The sequence below is a fragment of the Oncorhynchus tshawytscha genome, linkage group LG03 (genome assembly GCF_018296145.1).
Source record: "Oncorhynchus tshawytscha isolate Ot180627B linkage group LG03, Otsh_v2.0, whole genome shotgun sequence".
NCBI lineage: Eukaryota > Metazoa > Chordata > Actinopteri > Salmoniformes > Salmonidae > Oncorhynchus > Oncorhynchus tshawytscha.
In genome coordinates, this window is record NC_056431.1 from 40,354,314 (window position 1) to 40,366,718 (window position 12,405).

The 12,405-nt window shown below is 44.7% G+C and overlaps 1 protein-coding gene across 2 annotated transcripts in view; it reads left to right on the forward strand.

The window, feature by feature from the left end:
- The first annotated feature begins 599 nt into the window (after positions 1-599).
- Positions 600-12,405, forward strand: part of LOC112235493 (acid-sensing ion channel 4-A) — a 100,998-nt gene continuing 89,192 nt past the window's right edge. For both annotated transcript variants that reach the window (XM_024403955.2, XM_024403947.2), the window contains exon 1: positions 600-1,504. In XM_024403955.2, coding sequence (XP_024259723.1) covers positions 929-1,504 — 576 coding nt within the window. In that variant the 5' untranslated portion in view covers positions 600-928. The remainder of the gene's footprint in view (positions 1,505-12,405) is intronic.

The following is a 12,405-nucleotide window of genomic DNA, read 5'->3' on the forward strand; positions in this document are numbered from 1 at the left end:
CTGTCAAAGAGGAGGAGTGGGTGGAAATCCATACTTTATGTCAACATCTCCAGCGTCATCATGGTCCCAGATCAGAAGGCATCCCCGAATTCAAATTCGTGCTGGAGCCTGTGACGCTGCCATTAATTCCTGATAAGAAAGGACCGTTGTACTGCCTTCCTTAATCTCTGACAGATGCTTCAGCCGGATCGATAGTCTTTCACTTTTTTGTTGTTGTTCCAAAGAGGAGATTGATTGCTAGGAGTTGCCTGGTGCTCCTTTCCACTTCTCTCACTCCTCATCATTGTTCTAATTAGGCATTCTCTGGGGATCTGAGGAGGGGGGGGCATTAAAAACTAGTGACACCCTGCAATTCTCATAAAGCACCGGATGTTTGGCAGAACAACCTTTGACCCTAACTTATAACGGTCAAGGAGTAAGACCGTTTCAAACAAGTGGATTAAGCAGGAGCGGGCTGTGGGAAGCACAGTGACGTACAACGGGGGAAGTTGCAGCCCGCGCCAGTGAGGAGGAAATAATCACAGTGTTGCCTTCTCATGAATTATTAAGTAGCCCCCTGCCTCTTTTAGCTTGACTCAAAATGCTGCATTTTCATCTGTGGGTCTGAAGCGGAGAGCAAGGGTGTTTTTTTGACAGCTGTATTACTGCTGATAAGCAAGACTCTGCGAGATGATCAAGTACTGAGACACGCATCCAGAACAGCAGCACAGCAGCACTATTCACTACGAGCAGTGGCAGTCAGTAGCAGCAGCAGGAGCAGTAGCAGCACTAACAGCAGCAGCAGCAACAGCAACTCTCTCGTGCCTTTTTCTTCTTCTTTGTGGAGTTGTAATCTGTTCTGAGGACAACAGCCGGAGAAGACGGGACAAGTGGATCAGGGCTGACAGCTGTCATCAAAACAACCCCAAACGCAGAGCTGGCTGCCCACATGCCGATCGAATTTGTTTGCAAAATCAAATTTGCAGAGGAGGATGAGAAGCAGAAAGGCAAGCAGGATGGGGACAAGGAGAGCCTGATTGAGGAGAGCTGCTCACCTCCAGCTAAGGACCTGGTCAGCTTCGCCAACTCCAGCTCTCTCCACGGGATTAACCACATCTTTGTCTCGGGGCGCCTGGGCATTCGGCAGACCCTCTGGGCACTTGCCTTTTTGGCTTCTCTGGCACTCTTTCTGTACCAGGCGGCAAAGTGTGCCATCTCTTACCTGGAGCACCCTCACGTCACCGCTCTGAATGAGGAAGCGAGCCCTGAGATGGTCTTTCCCGCTGTGACCATCTGCAACATCAACCGCTTCCGCTTCTCCGCTCTCACCGACGCCGACATCTACCACCTGGCTAACCTCACAGGTCTACCACCAAAAAACCGGGATGGCCACAAGCCCACTGATTTGGACTATCCTGCGCCGGACATGCAGGACATCTTCAACCGGACAGGACATCAGCTGGACGAGATGCTGAAGAGCTGCAACTTCAGTGGACAGAACTGCTCTGCTGAGGACTTCTCTGTGGTAAGTTGAAAAGTTTCCCAAAGTAGCTGACATACCTGTGTCTTGTTCTGAGAAAGAACATTTAATTCCCGGGTTCTTCTGAACTAAAAAAACATTACAGATACCGAAAACACAGGGCATTAGAAAAATAAGTACACATGTGTTTGGAAGTTAAATATTCTGCAATTTGATCAAAAACACGGATCCTTGGACACTTTTCTTGTTTTTGCAAAGCACCTGGAGGCATGAAAGATAATGTTGGAGTCGGCTATATACTTTAAAGGCAGTGTAATTTAAATTCTCCGTGTTTTAGTGTTACTTCAAGAGCCATGTGCTTTTTACTGGGAAAAGCTGAAATAAATAGGATTCAGAGCTCTGTGTCTCTGTTATCTTTCGTCATATACAGGGGAGCAACAGTTCTCTAATGATTTCCTAGCGTTTGAGAATGTAACGGCATGGAACAACGGCTCTGGCTGCTCTCAAGAGAAAAATTGTTTGCAACTGAGAGAGTACACGGCCACAAAATTACCTTTTAAAAGCTAACTTCTCTCTCCCTCACGCCCTCTCTCTCTTTCTCTGTCTGGGATTGTGGCTCCCTAGCTCTCACAGCTCTTGTACCTTTCAGGAGGGAAGGAGTAATGTTCCACCAATGTTGTATTTCAATCTCGCTGCTGTTAAGATGAAATATTTAGAGACAGACATACATGATTTTTGCATTAGCCAGATTGACTAAAAGGAATTAAACCATTTCCATAAGCTTCTCTCACATCCAGTCATGTCCTTTCTCTCTCTCTCTCTCTCTCTCTCTCTCTCTCTCTCTCTCTCTCTCTCTCTCTCTCTCTCTCGCTCTCTCGCTCTCTCTCTCTCTCTCTCTTTTGTGTGTGTGTGTGTTGTGCATGTGTGTGTTGTGCACTATTTATTAAAGCCACAGTCCTGATAGGAGATGGATTTTTTTTCCCCTCTCTCAAGGAGGAACAGGAATATGCAATTGCTTTAGTGATGATAAAGTACTGGTGTCAAGTGTTAATAGGGTCTGTTGAACATTGATATGCTCACCTTCCTGAGACCCAAGTATTCTCTCTTATCGTGGTATTACACCATTTTAACCTTTGATATGCCAAGTTACGGACCAAGGAAATAATGACGTGTCCTCCCTGATTTCTGTGGCTGCTGCAATGTATAGGCAGCTTTTTCCTCTTCGTAGTATTTCTGATCCTAAAGAATCACTCACATAGACATTCTACTACCCCTGACATGTACATTTAGTAAGATTTTACATTTTACATTTTGACATGCCAAGGAAAATGCCATGCATCCCTAGGGGACCAAAAAGATGGGTAAAGATGGCAAAACACTGGCAGCTGTGGAGATGTGATTCCAAACAGTTTGTTATGCACTCGGGTTCAAGCTACAGCATTTCTACACCAGCTGATGAGAATGTCCTCTGACACGTTGACAGTCACTTCTCGCGCGGTACATTAATTAGGGGAGGATCACGACGTCCAGGAACGGGGCTGTCCCGTGTCAGCTGTTGAAACCTTGCTAGTTCTCTTGGATGGGGAGTGACTTCAGCACAGATTTAAGATCCCATAGAAAGTTCCTTAAGTTGCTGTTCTTTCTCTGTATAGCTCTGTGGTCGGCATTGGGGGGGTGTCAGTTAGATTTGTTACAGGCTTCCTACTTCTTCCACGCATGACATGTCATTTACTGCACCCCCAAGGGCAGCAGAACTTGGAGGGAGCGTCTGTGTGAGGAGCCAGTCAGCCTGGGTTGGGAGCTCTGAGTGAGGGCAGACAGGGATTGGATGTGAGGGATGTGCTCTAGCTAGCTAACAGATGTTAAGCCCATCCACAGAGTTTCTTTCACACGGCATTTACTCCACTTTTCATGTGTGCGTGCCTCTGAGGTGCGTGGAGCAACAGAAGTGTGCACCACAGTAGCTAAGGCTGAATATTAACCTAACTCAATTGAAGCATGGTTATTACAGTTGAAATGCTATCAATCACACGCACACTAATACACTAACACGCACACACACACACACACACACACACACACACACACACACACACACACACACACACACACACACACACACACACACACACACACACACACACACACACATACACACACACACACACACACACACACACGCACACACACGTGCACTCTCCATCTGTCTCTGTATACGCATTCATTCTTCTTCTTCTCATTGATTTGCATTTAGCGGGATTGCCTTGTTGCACAGCGTCGTGAGTTTCAGTGGATCATTTGGAGGTCTCCAGATGTTTTGTTCCGGTAATGACTAAGATGGTGCTCAGGAGAAGAGTCTGATGAATAGTCTCATCACAAGGCCTTTGTCGTTTTATTTTTTATTTTTACCTCAAGAAACATTCCGTCTGTCTTTATCCTTTTACTGCAGTCGGGTAAATCAGGGTCAGGTACAAATCACCAACAAATCTACTTTGAAACAAAGTGTACTCAACTCACACATATGGTTATGGGCTAATCTGTACCATGTCAGATATGGAGATGAAATGTATTCAATTTTGAGTTTGCATCCCAATATTACACATTAAAGTATATACATCAAAGAAGACTGAAATATAACAAAACTGTTTGACATAGAAACATGGGATTTTCAGCGCAATTTTTTTTTAAATAATGTTGATTAATTATGAAATGATGAAAAATACGAATACATTCCACCCATGAAGCCGCTAGGTCATTTGATTGCAGGAAAGAGATACTACCTTGAAACTGCCATTTTGTTTTGTTCTTTTTCTACTGTTTTTAAGAAATGGTCTCTGACAACACTTGAATGATCTCAAGTTAGACACAAACACAACATTTGATTGAAAAATAAGTGTGTCACTGTGCGTCTGAATCGTGTGCTTTGAAAAGCAATAATTGGAAAGGGAAAAAGGAATTCAAACCATGCATTTGCGCTCGAGGCACTCAAGACCCTACCAAGATAGAGATACATAGCAATTTATTATACATTCTGGTGAAATGATTGTTGAAGGAAAATAGGCATATAGTTCAAAACCTGTGTCTTTGTCATCCAAACACAGCAGCTCCATGGAACCGTATCGTCAGAAACACCTTGGATGAAAGTGGACTATCAAAGACCTGTTGTTATTTTTCAGAAGATTGATAGGTGTATTTTTAGGAGCGGTTCTTCTGCATTGAAAGGAAAATGCAAAAGAAAAATGCAGCTACTATCATAGTCGTATTGTTTTATTTGTACAGATACCCAATGTTAGCCATTCCCAGTCCCTATTCAATTCACCAACCTGTTTTCCATAGAGGTCTTGTTGTTTCATATTGAATCTAAGAATGTGTTGACTGGTCAACACATAGAACAACAAAAAAATAGATGATCGATTTTAAGATGCGATCGTACATAATTATGCATCAAAATGATTTGTTTCCTTTTAATACCTTTGCTGATTGGTAGCATTGTTTGACTAGCATTTTATGCCATTTTTTAATAATAAAAAAAGTCATATTATTGACTCAGATGAATTCATCAGCACCAGATAGAGCTAACTCAACATGCCTTGACGCTTTTGTTGTTCATTTTTGTAACCTCAGGATAATTGTTCATTCATTGTGTGGCGCTATCGTGTGGATCTGGCAGAGAGCCTTTGGCTTTTTAAACAGGATATTTTGGATTTGTTTGCTCTCTGTCGGCTCTGTTTGCAGCTGCATTATCAGATTTATCTCTCAGCCAGGACAGAACCCTTCTGCATATATTCATGGGGTTAACTAAGTGGTGTTGGACTTGTAATGGTGTGCAGCAACCTATGAAACCTGGGTTAACGCAGTCGCCATTAAAGGTCCCCCATCTGCAGTTTGTCATTTCTGCATGTTAAGTCTTTGTTGAGAGGCTGCTGTGTTTTAGTAGACAATAAAAAATTGAACGACGTGAACCTGAATGGTTGACTATTCTTGATCTCCACCTCATCTATTTTGATCATATTCTAAGGGTTGGAACAAGGATGATGCAAATCAATAGCATGCAGAAGGGTTCGGCAAGCATGTAATGGTGATGCTGTTGTTGATCCTTACCGAGGCTGACAACTGCCTAACTTGAGATCTGGGGGATTTGTTCATACAAGCTCCAGTGAATTTCCTATAGGCAAAAACTCCCAGTCAACAACAAAAGGCACTCTCTAGATCTGATTCCTTTGATTCCTTTGTGTCGTCCTGTGAGAAGTTTTCCCATGAACAGGTGCTCTGTGTTCTGTCTCTGTGTGGCTGGCACCCACTCTCTCCCGGGGTGGCATGTCTCTTTTGTCTCGGAGTGAGTGCTGCACATGATGCGCAGGAGTATGTGAATGACAGTTCCCCCCAGTGGGTTCAGCGTCTGCCCGCGCCCCTCCCCGCATCCCTCCAGCCCCCAGATAGAGACAGAGGACTGGGGACCAGGGAAAGTGACCGCATTTCTGGAGCTCCATCTGAAACAGCCTGTCAATTAGCCAATCCAGTTCCACTGCTGTGGGCCTCTTTCCCTCCAGCCTTCGCAGCTTACCATGCTACTCCACATTTGATGTACAGACTCACTCTGAATTCAGAGCCCGTCTTCGGTTGGGATATGAGCAGCTCGCCAGACCAATGCACAGTCTGTGTAGTTGTTGCTCCTACACGTGTAAAGAATACCCCAGTTGATCCCACATCATGCTGCTCTGATGGGGGATATGTGAAGAGTACAGTCGGTGGAACCTATTCCAGCCCTGTCCCACACACTGTCCTCCTCCACGCTGCCACACTCGCTGGAGATGAATTACAGTAAAATTGGTCGGCTGCTTTACTCGATATGCATCATCAACATCTAATCAGATAAATCCCACCTGTGACCAGTTATTGTATGATACAAAACCAAACCGTTTATTTTTTAGGGGGGGGATTTGGCTTTTTTGAATCATTTCTGATCACATTTAAAACGTCTTACCTCTGCAATGTTTGGAGCACTAGGCTGTATATCAGATGAAGCTAGAGCTTAGGGATGGCTTTTAACTCCACGATAAAGGCTTCTAATGCTCTGGTGCAGTTAACCCCCTCTAACCTCTGGGAGTCTTTACTCACATACACATATATCTCCTTTTGATAACTAGTACACCAAGCTGTTGGTGGTGGTGGTGGTGGTGGTGGTGGTGGTGGTGGTGTGTGTGTGTGTTTCATCACCGGCTGAAGGACTTGATTCAACAAGATTGATAATAACCCCTAACTTTGTGGCCCTCCCCCTTCCAATGGATCGATAAATCCTTCAGTCAGATTGCTTCCCAGCCTTTAAGCCTGGTGTGACTAATTATCTGGTTGCTGTGTTTTGGGCCGAGTCTCTGCTGCATTTGTTAGTGCTGCCAGAGCCCATGTTCGAGTTAGATTTGAACATCTCTATTAGAAGAAACACAGAGTTGTTGGCCAAACTCGGTCAATATGTCAGACCTTTCCTCATTTACATGTAAAGGGTGCGCCAATGGTCTAGTACTGCTACATATTGAACCATGAGCAGCCATTTCCACACCTCATACAATAGTGGGCTGAAAATACACTCTGCATTCTCTATGTATGTTTTCAAAAACGGTGTTTATAGTCTCCATCGGGAATACAGTAAGACTGCATTCCAAGTTGCTCCCTATTCCCTTTGTGTGAGCAGTAGTCCACTATATAGGGAATAGTGCACTAAGTAATGCGCGATATAGAGAATAGGGCGTCATTTGGGTGGCATGCCTAGGTGATGATGACGAAAGCTGCTGACCAAAGATGCACTGTAAACTCTTTCCTTTCTTCAGGGGAGCAAGCCGTGAGAGTCCCCGAAATACATTAGTGGAAATGCGTGTGAAAAACGAATCAAGCCTGCTTTTAGACCACACCAGATAATGGATGTGTGCCTCTCATTTCCTTTTACCAGTATCACTTAATTACCTTGAAGGAGGCAGCACATTTGAACATTTCAAAGAGATTTCAACTGTAGAAACCATTGTGGTTGCGATTTGCATTGGAAATGTCATTGATCACTCGGACTACCATTCAGCGGCAGGAAATAGCAAGGAGCACAAATGTCACGGTGGCATATCTACCCCCAGCGCTATCTGTGTCTGCATGAGGAACTGCCCGTGCCTGGTGTATCTGCTTGGCTGGAGAATTGGCTTGCGTCCTGAATTATGTCTAATGTCACTTGGCTCGGCCCCCTCGCTGATCTTTCGCGTGTGGCCTGGCCCCACACTTGCAATACATTATCGAGCGGGATTTCGCAAACATTTCATCTCAATTGCTGTGCCAAGTGTATATCATTCTTTGCATATTTGCCACTATTGCTCAAAAGATTGACGCAAACCAGGTATGCCCTCTATTGACCCGCAGTGCCGTTGGGTGCCAGGTGTGATATTCTGTCTCCGATCTATTAAACCCTAACAGTGTCCCGAAGACGACACTGAACCTAGAACCCCTTCCCCCGTGAGAGAGGTTTGGTAAAACCATAGTGTTATGGCTACATTTGAAATGGCTGTTAACGGATTGTGGAATGGTTCACGACGGTTACATTTGAGCCAACTGCAAATATACTGCCTGGGGTTGACCCCGCACAGACGTCTTGTGTAATCATAGAAATCCCTTTTGAGTCATGTCAAAGCTTTCCGAACAATACGGTGACGTAGTGTAATGGAGAAGGCCATTACGGTAACGCGGATGCCTCCCAGTTGCCATCGTAGCAATCCTTTGCTAAGAGATGTGATCAAAATGTGTGCCTGAAGTATTCCTTGCAATTGCGTATAGTGCAATCAAGACTAGACTCTGGAAACCACTACGCCCTGATTTAATAAGCATTTACACTATAGTGCAAAGTTTGCACCCTTTTTTAGTTTCCGAAGGGAATTTAGCTTTGTCCCCTCCTCCCCAAACATCAGCTTTGTCCCCTCCTCCCCAAACATCAGCTTTGTCCCCTCCTCCCCAAACATCAGCTTTGTCCCTCCTCCCCTAACATCAGCTTTGTCCCTCCTCCCCAAACATCAGCTTTGTCCCTCCTCCCCAAACATCAGCTTTGTCCCTCCTCCCCTAACATCAGCTTTGTCCCTCCTCAGCTCCCCTTACATCAGCTTTGTCCCTCCTCCCCAAACATCAGCTTTGTCCCTCCTCCCCTTACATCAGCTTTGTCCCTCCTCCCCTTAGCTTTGTCCCTCCTCCCCTTACATCAGCTTTGTCCCTTCCTCCCCTAACATCAGCTTTGTCCCTTCCTCCCCAACATCAGCTTTGTCCCTTCCTCCCCTAACATCAGCTTTGTCCCTTCCTCCCCTAACATCAGCTTTGTCCCTTCCTCCCTAACATCAGCTTTGTCCCTTCCTCCCCTAACATCAGCCCCTTCCTCCCCTAACATCAGCTTTGTCCCTCCTCCCCTAACATCAGCTTTGTCCCTCCTCCCCTAACATCAGCTTTGTGTCCCCTCCTCCCCTAACATCAGCTTTGTCCCCCTCCCCCCTAACATCAGCTTTGTCCCCTCCTCCCCTTACATCAGCTTTGTCCCCTCCTCCCCTTACATCAGCTTTGTCCCTTCCTCTCCTCCCTTTGTCCCTTCCTCCCCTAACATCATTTGTCCCTTCCTCTCCTAACATCAGCTTTGTCCCTCCTCCACAAACATCAGTTTGTCCCTCCTCCCCTAACATCAGCTTTGTCCCTTCCTCCCCTAACATCAGCTTTGTCCTTTCCTCCCCCTAACATCAGCTTTGTCCCTCCTCCCCTAACATTAGCTTTGTCCCTCCTCCCCTTACATCAGCTTTGTCCTTTCCCCCTAACATCAGCTTTGTCCTTTCCTCCCTAACATCAGCTTTGTCCTTTCCTCCCTAACATCAGCTTTGTCCCTCCTCCCTAACATTAGCTTTGTCCCTCCTCCCTTACATCAGCTTTGTCCTTTCCTCCCCTAACATCAGCTTTGTCCCCTCCCCTAACATCAGCTTTGTCCTTTCCTCCCCTAACATCAGCTTTGTCCCTCCTCCCTAACATCAGCTTTGTCCTCCTCCCCTAACATCAGCTTTGTCCCTTCCTCCCCTCATCAGCTTTGTCCCTCCTCTCCTAACATCAGCTTTGTCCCTCCTCCACACATCAGCTTTGTCCCCTCATCCCCCTCCTCCACAACATCAGCTTTGTCCCTCCTCCCCCCCTTACATCAGCTTTGTCCCTTCCTCTCCTAACATCAGCTTTGTCCCTCCTCCACAAACATCAGCTTTGTCCCTCCTCCCCTAACATCAGCTTTGTCCTTTCCTCCCCTAACTTAGAACATTAGATTTATATGGTGGTGCACGGTAACTGTAAATTGATATCTGTTACGTTGAGTGGAAAAAGAGGGATTATATATATTTTTTAAGTAAAGATGGAAATAACCTTTTGAAGGTACTTTAGTTACTAATACCTAACAATAATGCAAAAAATAAAAAAAGGGATTGAATACATTCAAACAAAGTAAAGAGAGAATTTCTGAAGGTAGTTACTTGAACAAGGTTTTTATAGTACCTTGAATAAAGTTATTCCCACACGATTTTCACGATCGTTGGTATATTTCTATTTCTGTACATAGGCTAATCTTTCCAGACAGACAATTTCCCCATGTGCCAGATGTGGAGATGTGATGTTGACAAACCACTCGACCTTCAGACGCACAAAAATGCCACCTGATTTATCTCCCAGTGCTTGATTTCCCACCTCTCATTTTGTCATCCTGCTAGTACATTTCACTTATGAAGTGCTTGAGGTGCAGGAAATACATTACAGTGGAAGGAACTGCACTAAAAAAGCAACCAAATTACTTCCTGTTAGATTCCAATATGATATTAATAAATGCTTTTTGTTGTGGATATACACACATTTACACAACTTAAAGTAAACAAACCGTTTAATTCTGGTGCTGCAGCAGATTACATGACTGGAGCCAAGATCATTACTGTGCTTGGTTGGTTCCTGGGTGGGCCGTGTCCCAGACCGTGTCCCTCTGGGCTGTGGTGGGATGGTCTGATCTACTCTTCCTGGCCTTTTCGTCGTCTGCCTGACACAGGGCTTTCACCTTGTGTGCGTCTCAAATGGCACCATGTTCCCTGAACCGTGCTCGACATTTGACAAGAGCCCTATAGGCCCCTATGGGCCATGGTCAAAGGAAGTGCAGTATATGGGAAATAGTGTGTCATTTAGGATGCTGCTCCTGGATTACCGTCTCTTGCAGTGACATTTGTTGATATGCTGTTGATCATGTCTGGATCCAAGGTTGTGACCGTATGTGATGGAGCAAGGGCATCCAGCAGCATTTAGGAGGATGGCCTTTAATTCAGTGTTGACGTTCAGAAATGATTTAGATTGAACTCATATGAACCCGGCTGAAGTAGGAGGACATGTCCTTCAGAAATAGTTTTTCAGTTCTGCTAATCATCCTCCCCGTATGTTATTACCTAAACTAATTATACCACATTTTTCTGATTGTAAATTTTTTTTTTGTCTTAATGAGTCAGATAAGCGGCATTCCTCGCTTTAATAGCAGTGTTTGATGTGCTATTTGTTGTCTTTGTTATTGTACTCCTCCTCCCTGACAGTGTTGTCAAGATTTATTCTGTTTATCCTAATGCATGCTGTTGAGAAGGTTTTGCGCATTTCATTGTCAATAACGTGAAATACGGCCCTGCTCCTTAAATGACGTCTCCGTTCAATAACCTATTAAAGTTGAAACACAGATAACTTGGCACGCAACAGGAAATGTCTGCTGACATTGATCCAGTGGGGTGAGGACCTAGTGGCTCCGATTAACACTGCTGTCCCTAGAGGGAAGTCCCTTTGGCCATTGATAGCAACACTGTCCTCATGTCCTGGGTTCCCCTCATGACCATAGGAACATTCTTCTTCATGAGGACCTAAGTTGGAAGTCTAAAAGGGGGAAAAGAGATACTTGGATATGGGGAGAGTCCTGCCCACCACCAAACACTGTTTCTGAAAACGAATGCCAAGTGAAGAAGAGCTTACTGGTTTGTCTCGGCTCACATCTTTATCATATATTTTTCACCTTTTAATATCAACATCACACCAGTTAGATACAGTCGGTGAAATCCAATACACATGACTGCCTGACTTTTCTTTTAAAAGATCAGAGCAGAATCTGTGAAGAAGCACCTTGTATTTTGTTGATGGTGAGATGCATAAAACGAAGCACTTATTTTAACAGCAAAATTCACAGCACTTTTGACGATCAGCACAGTGTGTGTGTGTGTGTGTGTGTGTGTGTGTGTGTGTGTGTGTGTGTGTGTGTGTGTGTGTGTGTGTGTGTGCGTGTGTGCGTGTGCGTGTGTGGGTGTGTGTGTGTGTGTGTGCAGATGATAGGAGCACTTGAATGTAAATACTCTAATTAGAGCTTCTCCGTTTGTGATTTTCTCATCTAAAGATAAGTTAAGATCATATGTCCTTTCCTGGGAGAAGAATTTAAATCGCTTTTCCTCTAAATGCCCTCGGGACACACCAAAAAAAAGATAGATCTTTTCAAATTTGTGATCTCATCCATTTCATTACAAACACCGTGATAAGGGCATCACTTAGAATAAATATGGCCATTAATGAGGTATGGCATCCCTTTCTGTCCATGTTTACGTGTGTCCTTGACATTCTCTCTGAGGCAGCATCCCCAAATATCAACCTATTCCCTATATGTTAGTGCACTACTTTTGATCAGGGCCCCATGGCCTTTGCCATAGGGCTGTAGTCAAAAGTAGTGCACTATACATGGATTAGGTTGCCATTTGGTTACAGAGCGTTAGAGTAAAGGAAGGATGGTATAATAGCATGCTTCGAAAACAGATCTCCAATGTCCAGGGAAGAAATAAATGTCACGCAGCTTCACTCACAAATCACCACACTTTTTTCCCTTCGTCTCTGACCTTCACCGTCGACTC